Source organism: Schistocerca cancellata, unplaced genomic scaffold (genome assembly GCF_023864275.1).
Source record: "Schistocerca cancellata isolate TAMUIC-IGC-003103 unplaced genomic scaffold, iqSchCanc2.1 HiC_scaffold_1101, whole genome shotgun sequence".
In the NCBI taxonomy this organism is placed as follows: Eukaryota; Metazoa; Arthropoda; class Insecta; order Orthoptera; family Acrididae; genus Schistocerca; species Schistocerca cancellata.
Window position 1 is genome coordinate 541,853 of NW_026047100.1, and position 13,517 is coordinate 555,369.

The 13,517-nt window shown below is 43.1% G+C and overlaps 1 protein-coding gene across 1 annotated transcript in view; it reads right to left on the reverse strand.

The window, feature by feature from the left end:
- LOC126155889 (PDF receptor-like) overlaps positions 1–13,517 on the reverse strand; it is a 287,262-nt gene that overhangs the window by 46,585 nt on the left and 227,160 nt on the right. The window contains exon 9 of the mRNA XM_049916260.1: positions 7,830–7,915. Within this exon, the coding sequence (XP_049772217.1) occupies positions 7,830–7,915 (86 nt within the window). The remainder of the gene's footprint in view (positions 1–7,829; positions 7,916–13,517) is intronic.

A 13,517-nucleotide genomic window follows, 5' to 3' on the forward strand; every position in this document is an offset into this window, starting at 1 on the left:
TCCACGTCTCCATACCCGTACACGTCCATCCTCCAGATACAACCTGAAATGAGCCTCGTCCGACCAGGCAACATGTTATCAGTCATCAACAATTAAACGTCGGCGTTGACGGGCCCAGGCTAGGCGTAAATCTTTGTGTCGTGCAGTCATCAAGGGCACACGAGTGCACCTTCTGCTCCCAAAGCTCACGTCGATGATGTTTCGTTGAGTGGTTCACACGCAGACACCTGTTGATGGCGCAGCATTGAAGTCTGCAGCACTTTGTGGATGGCGGCTGCACTGCTGCCACGTTGAACGATTCTCTTCTTTACCCGGCTGCACCGATATCGGAGATTTGATGATTTACCAAATTTCTCATATTCCGGTACGCTTGTGAAATGGTCGTACGGGAAAATTGCCCACTTCATAACTTCCTCGGTGACGCTGGGTCCCATCGCTCGTGCGCCGACTGTAACATCACGTTGTAACAGCAATAACGGATCTAACAACTGCGCCAGACACTTGTTATCTTATATAGGCGTTGCCGACTGTAGCGCCGTATTCTGCCTGTTTACGTATCTCTGTATTTGAATACGCATGCCTATACGCGTTTCTTTCTCGCTTCAGTGTATTTTGTAGTGAGCCGAAAAATTCTCCTATCTGACGTGAAATTACATGAAGATTAATAACGGAATGGACCGACACTGGGTACCAGACTGTAGTGAATTGAGAATTCTTTGATCTCTTGCATGAATTGACATGCAGATTACAACGTATCTATATTGCCCTGCGTTGGGCGGCAGAGATTAAGCGGTATCAATAATCACGAAAACTCAAACAGCAAAACGCTAAGCGATTAAGGGGTTGATAAGCAAATCGAACAGATTGTTTACGTGAATAAAACATGAAAGGAGAGCATTGATTTTATTAGCGTTTACACACAAAACAAAACAAAGTATTACAAATTTTAGGGCCGAACCACCCATGAACCATAGACCTTGCCATTGGTGGGGAGGCTTGCGTGCCTCAGCGACACAGATAGCCGTACCGTAGGTGCAACCACAACGGAGGGGTATCTGTTGAGAGGCCAGACAAACATATGGTTCCTGGAGAGGGGCAGCAGCCTTTTCAGTAGTTGCAGGGGCAACAGTCTGGATAATTGACTGAGCTGGCCTTGTAACACTAACCAAAACGGCCTTGCTGTGCTGGTACTGCGAACGGCTGAAAGCAAGGGGAAACTACGGCCGTAATTTTTCTCGAGGGCATGCAGCTTTACTGTATGGATAAATGATGATGGCGTCCACTTGGGTAAAATATTCCGGAGGTAAAATAGTCCCCCATTCGGATCTCCGGGCGGGGACTACTCAGGAGGACGTCGTTATCAGGAGAAAGAAAACTGGCGTTCTACGGATCGGAGCGTGGAATGTCAGATCCCTTAATCGGGCAGGAAGATTAGAAAATTTAAAAAGGGAAATGGATAGGTTAAAGTTAGATATAGTGGGAATTAGTGAAGTCAGGTAGGTTGGTTGGTTGTTTTGGGGAAGGAGACCAGACAGTGAGGTCATCGGTCTCATAGAATTAAGGAAGGACGGGGAAGGAAGTCGGCCGTGCCCTTTCACAGGAACCATCCCGGCATTTGCCTGGAGCGATTTAGGGAAATCACGGAAAACCTAAATCAGGATGGCTGGACGCGGGATTGAACTGCCGTCCTCCCGAATGCGAGTCCAGTGTCGAAGTTCGGTGGCAGGAGGAACAACATTTTTGGTCAGGTGAATACAGGGTTATAAATATAAAATCAAATAGGGGTAATGCAGGAGTAGGTTTAATAATGAATAAAAAAATAGCAGTTCGGGTAAGCTACTACAAACAACATAGAGAACGCATTATTTTGGCCAAGACAGACACGAGGTACACGCCTACAACAGTAGTACAAGTTTATATGCCAAGTAGCTCTCCAGATGACGAAGAAATTGATGACATTTATGATGAGATAAAAGGAATTATTCAAGTAGTGAAGGGAGACGAAAATTTTATAGTCATGGGTGATGGGAATTCGAGAGTAGGAAAAGGGAGAGAAGGAAACATAGTAGGTGAATATGGATTGGGACTAAGAAATGAAAGAGGAAGCCACCTGGTAGAATTTTGCGCAGAGCATAACTTAATCATAGCTAACACTTGGTTCAAGAATCATAAAAGAAGGTTGTATACATGGAAGAACCCTGGAGATGCTAGACGATATCAGATAGATTATATAATGGTAGGGCAGAGATTTAGGAACCAGGTATTAAATTGTAAGACATTTCCAGGGGCACATGAGGACTCTGACCACAATCTATTGGCTATGAGCTGTAGATTAAAAATAACTGCAAAAAGGTGGGAATCTAAGGAGATGGGATCTGGACAAACTGACTAAACCAGAGGTTGTACAAAGTATCAGGGAGAGCGTAAGGGAACAATTGACAGTAATGGGGGAAAGAAATACAGTAGAAGATGAATGGGTAGCTCTGAGGGATGAAGTGGTGAAGGCAGCAGCGGTAGAGTAGGTAAAAAGACGAGGGCTAGTAGAAATCCTTGGGTGACAGAAGAAATACTGAATTTAATTGACGAAAGGAGAAAATATAAAAATGCAGTAAATGAAGCAGGCAAAAAGGAATACAAACGTCTGAAAAATGAGATTGACAGGAAGTGCAAAATGGTTAAGCAGGCATGGCTAGAGGGCAATTGTAAGGATGTGGAGGCTTACGTCACTAGGGGTGAGATAGATACTGCCTACAGGAAAATTAAAGAGATCTTTGGAGAAAGGAGAACCACTTGCATGAATATCAAGAGCACAGATGGAAACCCAGTTCTAAGCAGAGAAGGGAAAGCAGAAAGGTGGAAGGAGTATGTAGAGGGACTATACAAGGGCGATGTTCTTGAGGACAATATTATGGAATTGGAAGAGGATGTAGATGAAGATGAAATGGCAGATATGATACTGCGTGAAGAATTTGATAGAGCACTGAAAGACCTAAGTCGAAACAAGGCCCCTGGAGTAGAAAATATTCCATTAGAACTACTGACAGCCTTGGGAGAACCAGTCCTGACAAAACTCTACCATCTGGTGAGCAAAATGTATGAGACAGGCGAAATACCCTCAGACTTAAAGAAGAATATAATAATTCCCAAAGAAAGAGGGCGTTGACAGATGTGAAAATTACCGAACTGTCAGTTTAATAAGTCACGGCTGCAAAATACTAACGTGAATTCTGTACAGAGGAATGGAAAAACTGGTAGAAGCAGACCTGGGGGAAGATCAGTTTGGAATCCGTAGAAATATGGGAGCACGTGAGGCAATACTGACCCTACGACTTATCTTAGAAGCTAGATTAAGAAAAGGCAAACCTACGTTTCTAGCATTTGTAGACTTGGAGAAAGCTTTTGACAATGTTGATCGGAATAATCTCTTTCAAATTCTGAAGGTGGCAGGGGTAAAATACAGGGAACGAAAGGCTATTTACAATTTGTACAGAAACCAGATGGCAGTCATAAGAGTCGGGGGACATGAAAGGGAAGCAGTGGTTGTGAAGGGAATGAGACAGGGTTGTAGCCTCTCCCCGATGTTATTCAATCTGTATATTCAGCAAGCAGTAAACGAAACCAAAGAAATATTCGGAGTAAGTATTAAAATCCATGTAGAAGAAATAAAAATGTTGTGGTTCGCCGATGACATTGTAATTCTGTCACAGACAGCAAAGGACTTGGAAGAGGAGTTGAACGGAATGGACAGTGTCTTGAAAGGAGGCTATAAGATGAACATCAACTAAAGCAAAACGAGGATAATGGAATGTAGTCGAATTAAGTCGTGAGATGCTGCGGGAATTAGATTAGGAAATGAGACACTTAAAGTAGTAAATGAGTTTTGCTATTTGGGGAGCAGAGTAACTGATGATGGTCGAAGTAGAGAGGATATAAAATGTAGACTGGCAATGGCAAGGAAAGCGTTTCTGAAGAAGAGAAATTTGTTAACATCGAGTATAGATTTAAATGTCAGGAAGTCGTTTCTGAAAGTATTTGTATGGAGTGTAGCCATGTATCGAAGTGAAACATGGACGATAAATAGTTTGGACAAGAAGAGAATTGAAGCTTTCGAAATGAGGTGCTACAGAAGAATGCTGAAGATTAGATAGGTAGATCACGTAACTAATGAGGAAGTATTGAATAGGATTGGGGAGAAGAGGAGTTTGTGGCACAACTTGACAAGAAGTAGGACATGTACTGAGGCATCATTGGATCACCAATTTAGTATTGGAGGGCAGCGTGGAGGGTAAAAATCGTAGAGGGGACCAAGAGATGAATACACTAAACAGATTCAGAAGGATGTAGGCTGCAGTACGTATTGGGAGATGAAGAAGCTTGCACAGGATAGACTAGCATGGAGAGCTGCATCAAAGCAGTCTCAGGACTGAAGACCACAACAACAACAACAGGGCCGAAATGACTACGCGTGGAGATTACTAATTTATTAATGGGAATATGGGGGACTGAATCATCTCACCATTCTTTATATTCATTTATCGTAATGACGGAGGGAGGCGCTGATCTGGGCAACCCGTCAGGTCGGAGCTGTGCAATGGCGAGGCGGAAGCTGTCTTAGATGGCCCGCGGCTGTGTAGAGAGGGCCAGTAACACACGCAGTGTGCTATCGTAACCGAAGTATCGTTATCATGGTGTCGGAAGGCGGATGGTAGGCTATGTCCTCTCGCTTCCGCGCTGTCTCACCGACTCTCATCTTTCCTTCTCGTCACTCTCCTAAGCTCACTAACTCCTCGAAATTTTCTCCTCATGGAGTTGTTACAGGTGACTAAATTTGCAATGCTGCCCAACGGCTGATCGCCGTCTCGTGACTACGGCTCCCAGTGACAGATGGTACTCTCCTTGCTTGCGTGGGATACTGTGTGACTCGAGAATTCGCGTATTTCTCCTGCTTTCACTGTCATGGCTATTCCGAGCATTGATCGCACATTGTCGGATGTTTCTCTGCATTTCTAAGTTGCTGTCAAAGTAACCACACTCGACTTCTTTGTAACGGCTAACCGTGCATGAAGCCCGGACATTCTCATCTTGGTGCTTCGTCATACAATCTGTTGATATGTTTTAAGCAGGCATATATCTTCCGTAGTTGTTTAGGCTCACACGCCTCCCTGTGTGAATTCTGAGCTCTTTTATGTCTATGGTCTGCACCAATGGCTACCGGGGTCCATCAATTTCCGGCTATCTTATCAATGTCCACTAGGCTCTTTGCAATGTGTCCAGTTTTAATCGAGGCGAGGGCATCCTACAGCCACCACCTGAGTGGTTACAGAATGCATGAAACTTCCTGACAGATTAAAACTGTGTACCGGATCCAGACTAGAACTCGGGACCTTTGCCTTTCGCGGGTAAGTGCTCTACCATCTGAGCTACCCAAGCACGACTCACGCCCCTTCCTCATAGCTTTACTTCTGCCAGTACCACGTCTCCTACCTTCCAAACTTTACAGAAGCTCTCCTGCGAACCTTGCAGAACTAGCACTCCTGGAAGAAAGGATATTGCGAAGACATGGCTTAGCCACAGCCTGGGGGATGTTTCCAGAATGAGATTTTCACTCTGCAGTGGAGTGTGGGCTGATATGAAACTTCCTGGCAGATTTCCCGCGAAAGGCAAAGCTCCCGAGTTCGGGTCTCGGTTCGGCACACAGTTTTAATCTGCCAGAAAGTTTCATATCAGCGCACACTCCGCTGCACAGTGAAAGTCTCATTCTACAGAATGTATCTCTGGCGCTCGCCATAAGACGTCTGACTTTCCCATCTTCCTGGTCACTGGCACTGTGAGTCGACAAATGTGGGCCCCAGCGGAGGTATCAGAATACCATGTTTTCGTCACGATATACAGGTAAACATGTGGAGCAATTTATCCTATTTTTTGACTTCTGTTAACATGTTACATCAATTGCTGGTGTAACTTTTTACGATACTGCAGTGCCTGTGTTGTTCAGAGGTACAATGGAACGCTTCTGGACAACCATCAGCAGTCTAACGTAATAACGACAATGAAAATTTGTACTGGACTGTGACTCGAACCCGTATTTCCCACTTATCGCTAGTGGTCGCTTTATCATTAAGTTAACCGTGCCCGCTTTATGGCCAGGCCCAAACTTCCATATGTCATCAACCATGTGACTACAACCAGCACTTGTACGTCCATCATGTATATTCCCATACAGGTGAGACTGTTTAGTGGTACGTTGCTCAGTGTCGGTATGATACTGCAGTGTCTGTGTTGTTGGGAAGTACGATGCAATGCCTGTATTTATCAGCCAAACCGAGCAAGTGGCTTTCAATCAAAATGTCTCCCAAGCACAGGACTGTACATAACAGAAGTACGAGCGCAGGCTGTACACACATGGTTGACAACATATAATGCAAGTTTCGGTCTAGCATGCTCGGGTAGCCTAATGGGAAGGAGACCACTCGCGATAGGTGGGAAATAAGGGGTCGAGTCCTCGTACTGCATAAATTTTCACTGTCATCATTGCATTATACAGCTGATGGTTTGCCATATTAAAAACTGCGAGCACGTTTTATGTTGTACAGAGTTAAAAACAGGGTTTTTTCACGATATTTAGCGAGATTCAGTGTTCAAAGAACAACTTGATACAAAGGGTACTAGGAACGTTTTGTATTACAACTGTACTATTTAATTTTTACGAAGTTATTTTTTTCACATTGAATATACATCTCCATCCTCCTAAACCAGTCCCTAAACCAATTTATGTAGGGAGCAAGACACAATCGTGGTCCCAAACCGCCAGGAGGTCATCATAACTAGAAAAATTCACTCCTTACAACAGTAATTCTTCGAGAAACGTAGTAAAAAATTTCTTTGCTTTCTCTCTAATGGGATTTTGCGGCACTCAAAGAGTTGTAGCACGGCGTAGGCTCCATCCTGTTAAATGGAGGCGGGATAAAATCACACATTCAACAGAACGTGCATCGAAGGCACTCACACCTTCGTAGAAAAAAAAACTTTCGAAAATAACTCGCTACTATAACGGGGAAAGAGGTGCTAGCAATCACATATCTGCTCCACAAAAAATTTCACAGCCTCATAAGGGATACAGAATTAAAATTAGTAACAGAAGTTTTTAGACCTTACGTGCGCCGGCAGATTTCGATTTACTCTTGACGGATGTCGTGCATGACACTTTCCGGTGGAGAGCGAGAATACGATATGGCAACACTATTTGTTAACTGCCACCGAATCAATGGATTCTCATGATCTTTGTTACTAGACGAGGACACCGGTCAACGTCGAAGGAACATTGAACACTGGTTCACCTCGATAATTAGTTCCTTACGAACGTGACGAGTCTAAATTCTGTGGACTTTTCATATTATGGAGGATGTTCTTGGCAATGTTTCTCGTCTATACCTACAAATTAACATCCATTATATTCTCTAAATGTTTCTAACCGTGCGATGTAGATTACATTTTTCGTTCTCTAATATAGGGCTCGATTTGAGCGCCTTCCCACTAAACGAGGTCCTTTGCAACTCTATTGGCACCAACAAGCCAGAGTAAATATCATAGCAAACAGCTGTACTAGTATTTGAATTTCGTTTCATTCATGCAATTACCCGTATAATTAAAATTCTATTGCAGATCAAACATGCTAACAACTGCAACTACAAAAAAGTAAATAACATTAATAGAGAGTAAACAGAACTGTTCCGTAGAAGCAAATCTCATATTCACATATGAGATTCGATTAAATTTTGATGGACTTTACTAACAGCTGGTTGTGTCATATATTGGCTAGTTTTACTCACCTGGCCTGCTCTATTTCGCTGGTGCGACTCTGCCGAAGTTTGACCACCAGCACACGGATGATGTTCAGCAGAAACAGGAAGTTCAACTGCAGACAAGAATTCTCTAGTAAATATAACATGTGGTTCTACACATACAGTATGTTTAAAAACCTCCGAAGCGTCGTAGATGACGCTGGGACAAGTAATTTAGTATCAGACGTAGATGTCAGGAAATTCGGAAAAAGTGGATGAGAAGTGTTGAACATGTGCAAAGTACAGTACAACAAAACTTACCGCACTTCGTCACAAGTAAATGAGTCGCGGCCCACGAGAAAGACAGGCCGCGGCGCGTTCGTCACGAAGACAGGTCTTAACTCGCTCGCTCGCTCAGCTCAGCATACAAAATGCGTTTCTAAACCTTTTAACTCGCACCTGGGCCTCTACATACTAACGAGAATTCCATCTTCTACAGGAATCTGCTAGTATGAAGTCTTACTGATTAGCGTTACTACAAAAACAAATTTTAACATCAATTCTCGACATAAAAGGTATAACGGCTTGTTTGTAACATTTACTCTCTTTTGCTTAACAGTACTCGTTTCAAGCAAGATGTGGTGCCTTATGCAGCTTATGATCATTTCGACATGATTTTGATTTTATTGTGCCCTAGTACAGTCGTAAAGAATTATTAGTACGCCTACGTACTCTCTATCACTGTAGGACTAATAACAGTAAAATTCCATAATAATGGATTTCAGAAGAAGATGCAATTCTCGTTTGAACATACCCACCCAGTTACGAGTTAACAGGTTTAGAAAGGCAGCTTTTCTGCTGAGTTGAGGGAGCGAGCGAGCTCAGCCTACCTTCGTGACGCACGCGCCACAGACTGTCTTTCTCGTAGGCCTCGTAAATGAGTATAATGTTCCGAAATGCGTCGTTACTCTACTTTTAGAGTATTTCCCGACATTTGATACCCCGTGTGTCTTGTACTGCATTACTTGTCTGATCGTCAACTTCGTCACTTAGGGCGTTTTTAAACGTTAATAAGAATCACCCTGTACAGTTTAATGTTCAAAATTTGATAATACTATACTGATACAATATAGCGACTGTGAATGTTGTTTACATCGATATTCCGAAAACTACGGACGGAACTATGGGGAAGACTTAACTTGCAGTAGTGTTCATGGACACTCGATCACAGCTGCAGACAAAAAGACTAATAGTGTACTGGACAAATTGAGAACATGATCCATGCCTTCATCCATACTAGTATTATAAAACCCAAAGTTTGTTTGTCTGTTACGATTTCACGACCAAACAGCTGAACATATAGGTGATCCAAAACTCTGTTAACATTCGAAAATTCAATACTTCACGGAATAACGTAGTCATGGAGGTAAAAATAGACACAAACGCTTGAAATGACATGGGATTTTATGGAAATCAAAGAAAGTACACAAAATTAGCAACAGATGATGCTTCAGTTGATAAGAAAGCAACAATTAGCATAACGATTGGTTTTTAGCAAAGGCGACGTCCATTATAACAAACGCTCAATTTGCTGGCCATCACTCCTCAACTATACCTGTAGTTGAGGGACAATGCTGTGAACAGCACCGGCAGTGTGTCGGTAGGTATGGTGAGAAATTACGCTCGGGTGTAGTCCTTTAGAACTGCTAATGACTTTTGACGATCGCGGAGGATTTGCGACTTTAGATAACTCCACAACCAACAATCGCACGGATTGACGTCTAGAGACCTCGGAACGCTACTATGACGGAAGGGGTGGCTCAGCACGCGATCCTCGCCAGGCTACGTGAACAACAGACCTTTACACGTGCAGCAATGTGACGCGGAACGCATCGTGCATAAAATTCGTACCTTCCACCAGGTAGGCTTTCCCGGCATATACTGCTGATAAAGGTTTCTCGGGTATCCAGCCGGGTGGCAGCGTTGATATATGGCGACGTTTCGCCAGAAGATGGGTAGTATGACACTTCCGGACACCTCACGATATATCAACTGTACCACCTGGCTGCAGACCCGAGAAACCTTCATCTTCCAGCAGGTGTTTCTCAGCCAGGCTATGGACGATGCCATTCTGTAGCAAATCGACGTACCTCGCACCCGCCAGGCCAATAGTTTTAAAATCAGCACCCAACATTTCCTCGAAGAAACAGGGTCGGATAACGACTGATGTGGGAAATCTATACCACACTGTGACCTTCCCCTCATGCAAAGAGGTTTCCAAGACAGTTCTTGGATTTTCGGTAGTCCAAATTCTGCCGTAATAGGTGTTCACCTGTGGCGTCAATGACGTTTTGCAATCCAGAGCCATTTGTTGGTCGGGTTTTGCACTCGGTTTTTGGTTTCAGTCATCTGTGTCATTTCAGGCACATGTGTCAAGTTTTACCTGGTACTTGCATTATTCCACGAATCAGTGCCTTTTTCAAACATTAACAGACTTTTGGGTCACCCTGCATTTTGATGAAATTTAATGTAGAGATAGCTTGTACTCTGAGAAATTACAGAGGATACCCCATTAAGTAAAATGAAAAAGACTGGCGCACATCACGAATTATATTACCCGAAGAGGCAGATACGTGAGGGCCCCTGACATTTTTTCACGTATAATGGCTTACTCACCATCTCTCATCATAAAAACAGACATACGAGCGCAGCCGCGGGTCACAGATAGTAAGCTGATATTAGCAGCTAATAAACCGTAATACACTCTAGTGTATGGAAAATTATAAAGACACCTAGTAACTAAATCATAGAGCCGGAAATTACAAACGAATCCGTTACTAGAGGGTGGGCAAAAAAAAGTCCTGGAATAAACTTCATGCACCCAAAGGCAGGCAACCTAACTCTCATCAGCTGCACCATTTATCGCTTGTTTTAAAGCGCTTAAAATATTATCTGTGCCACTCTTACACTGATTGTCAGTTTCCAACGAACAACTGACACTTGTTAAGAAACGACTGTCAATTGCTACACAACAACCGACAGTTGCTAGAGAGCTCACCGCCAAGTTTAGTAAACAGAGATTTAGAGGCTGGAACGTGTCAACTGCTTCGAAGCTTTTGGACGAACGCTCTTTGTGCCTTCGGCAGTTCATGCGGCAAAGTGTTTGGCGAAGCTTGTTCTGGATACGATTAGTTCGGTATTCCCTGTGGTACGTCAACACGTCTACAAGACATCATCTGAGAGCTTACTATCGTGGACGAGCAGCTGGACGCCTTCAAGCCGGTCAAAATGTCACTACTGTGCTCACAGCAATGGATGTGTCCAAAGATATCAACTCGCCGTTAACCCTCCGTTATTCGCGCGAAAATTCGTTACATGGTCACTCGCGCTGATGACAAGTGTCATCCACAAAGCAAGCGGTCTATTTGTTTACTTTGAACGGTCTTCATGACTGATTTTATGATTTTTTATTAAATCTAAATATAATACATTTAATATTCGTACACAGTATAATATATTCTAACGTCTGAAACAGTTCGATCATTCGAAGAACAATATATTCACCTGAACTCTGGTTGCTTACCGACGTACGGTTCTAAATTCAAAGTATAAGCTGGTTTTACATGAACCAAAGCAAACACTTTTAACGCTTTCTTTGCTGGTTTGTTAGGGATTATTGACTGAATGGAATGGGCAGTTTCCTCTAAATGCCAAAAGCTGTTCGTCAACAGTAAGATATTCACTAGGTGAAAAATATTTTTGGATTTTTCTGGCAATTGTTCGTGAATAGTTCAAGTACCTCTCTGATAGGAGCCAACTTGTCAGTCTCTCTGCGAAGACCTCTATCACAGATATTATCAAACCTAAGACATCTCAACAGAAATCTGAATCGGTTTTGACTTATGCATAAACAACTTGATTCAAGTCCGTTTCCCTTTGAGTTATCCCACAATTTCGATATACTCTACCTAGAACATATCAAAGATCGATGCAGATATAACAAACCAATGAAAGCTCTGATAACTATCGCATCTGTTTCTTTAGCATCCCTTTCCCTAGAGAAGTTACCACGAACTTCACTGATGGATATATTAGTGAATGTTGCGATAATGCTTATTATGTTTTCATCCAAGAACAAATTCAGAATTTCTATTTCTGTCTTTTTTAAACGAGGTTGTACATCTGGATCTCTACTAAACTCTGTCCGAGGTTCTTTTTGCTTTTGACATTTCTTCCACAATTTAAAAATAAAGAGAATGCTGAGTAACACGGAAGGTAACTGCAGTCAGTTTCAATAAGTACAAATTTACGCACATGAAAGATCGATTGAATCCAGGAAAGTAATGAAGTAATAAAGACTTACTTTGTTTCAGATGGTGGCAGCAGAGCTAGTACGGACGACTGGTGTCCTCCAGAGTATAATAATGTTTCATAGACAATGTATCTTTCGTAACTGAAAGCCAACAATGATTGGAGCTAACTGCTGGAGAGTTAACAGAAAGGTACTGAAAATGGCGCGATCTCAGTCCTGCCCTGTCAGACAAAACTGAGCGGGAAAGTCATGTGAATGAGGAGTGTCATCCGCGCTAGCGACCGAAGGTTGAAAACAGCAGTTGAATGTGGAAATACTATGAAAAAGAATGGCGGTGGTCGTAAGTGGAACACCACACCGCAACGGGCTTAATATGCAGCTCTTGGAGCGAAAAGGCAATGACGTGTCACACCAAGGCAGATCGTTGGAGACATTGCAAGCGCCACCGGTACACGCGTCTCTGCCAGAATCATTTCGCGGCGATTAAATAAGACTGATTTGTATCTTCGGAATCCTGTTAGATGCATCAAACTTCAGTCACACCATCGCCGAGAAAGATTTCGTTGCTGTAGGGAGCATGCTGGTATTGGCCAGCAACAATGGTCCAGAGTGATGTTCTCCGACGAACCCCGCTTCACTATGGCAAGTGAATCTGGTCACTAGTTAGTGTGGAGAGAGGGGGGAACACATTACACCAATAGGATGTCCATGAATGTCATAGATATGGCCTAGGCAGACATTATGCAGTGTGGCCGAATACCGCTCCACATATTTGTGCGAGGTACCGTTGCAGCACTGTAGTGCAGCAGAGAGATTATTCCGGATATCCGGCTGTTTAGGAGTGCGGTAGCTCCCAACTTTCTGTTAATGGACGACAATTCCTGACCACACAGGACCACTGAGGTGTCAAACACAATTAGAAGTAAACGGAATAGCCTACGTATTGCCCAGACATAAACGCTTCAGAGCGTGCCTGGGATGCTCTTGCCAAACCCGTTTCTCAAAGAACAGCTCCTTCCCGAACCGTGCAAGAATTGAAAATCGCCTTCAGAGAGAAATGGGACGATACTCCGAAGGACTCCTCAAAATCTTGGGAGCCAGTATGAACAACAATGCAAAATGTGCACTAGTACCTGAGGAGGGCGTATTCTACACTGAGAGTCTGACATCGACCGTAATGTTGAGCTTCTGACCTGTGTCAAACATGAACGGTATTTAAATTTGTAATCTTGCTTTCGCATGTGATGAAATCCGTACCAATTTTCGTTATAAATACACCACTGGACCTCTGTTCCGTATGTACTGTTTTCAAATCGTCCTCTATTGCCAGTGATTATTCTAGTCCAACAACATCTATGTTCCTTAGCGGTTGTCAAGCAGTATTTTTTTTCTTTTTTCCGTACCCTGCACATATACAACAATAA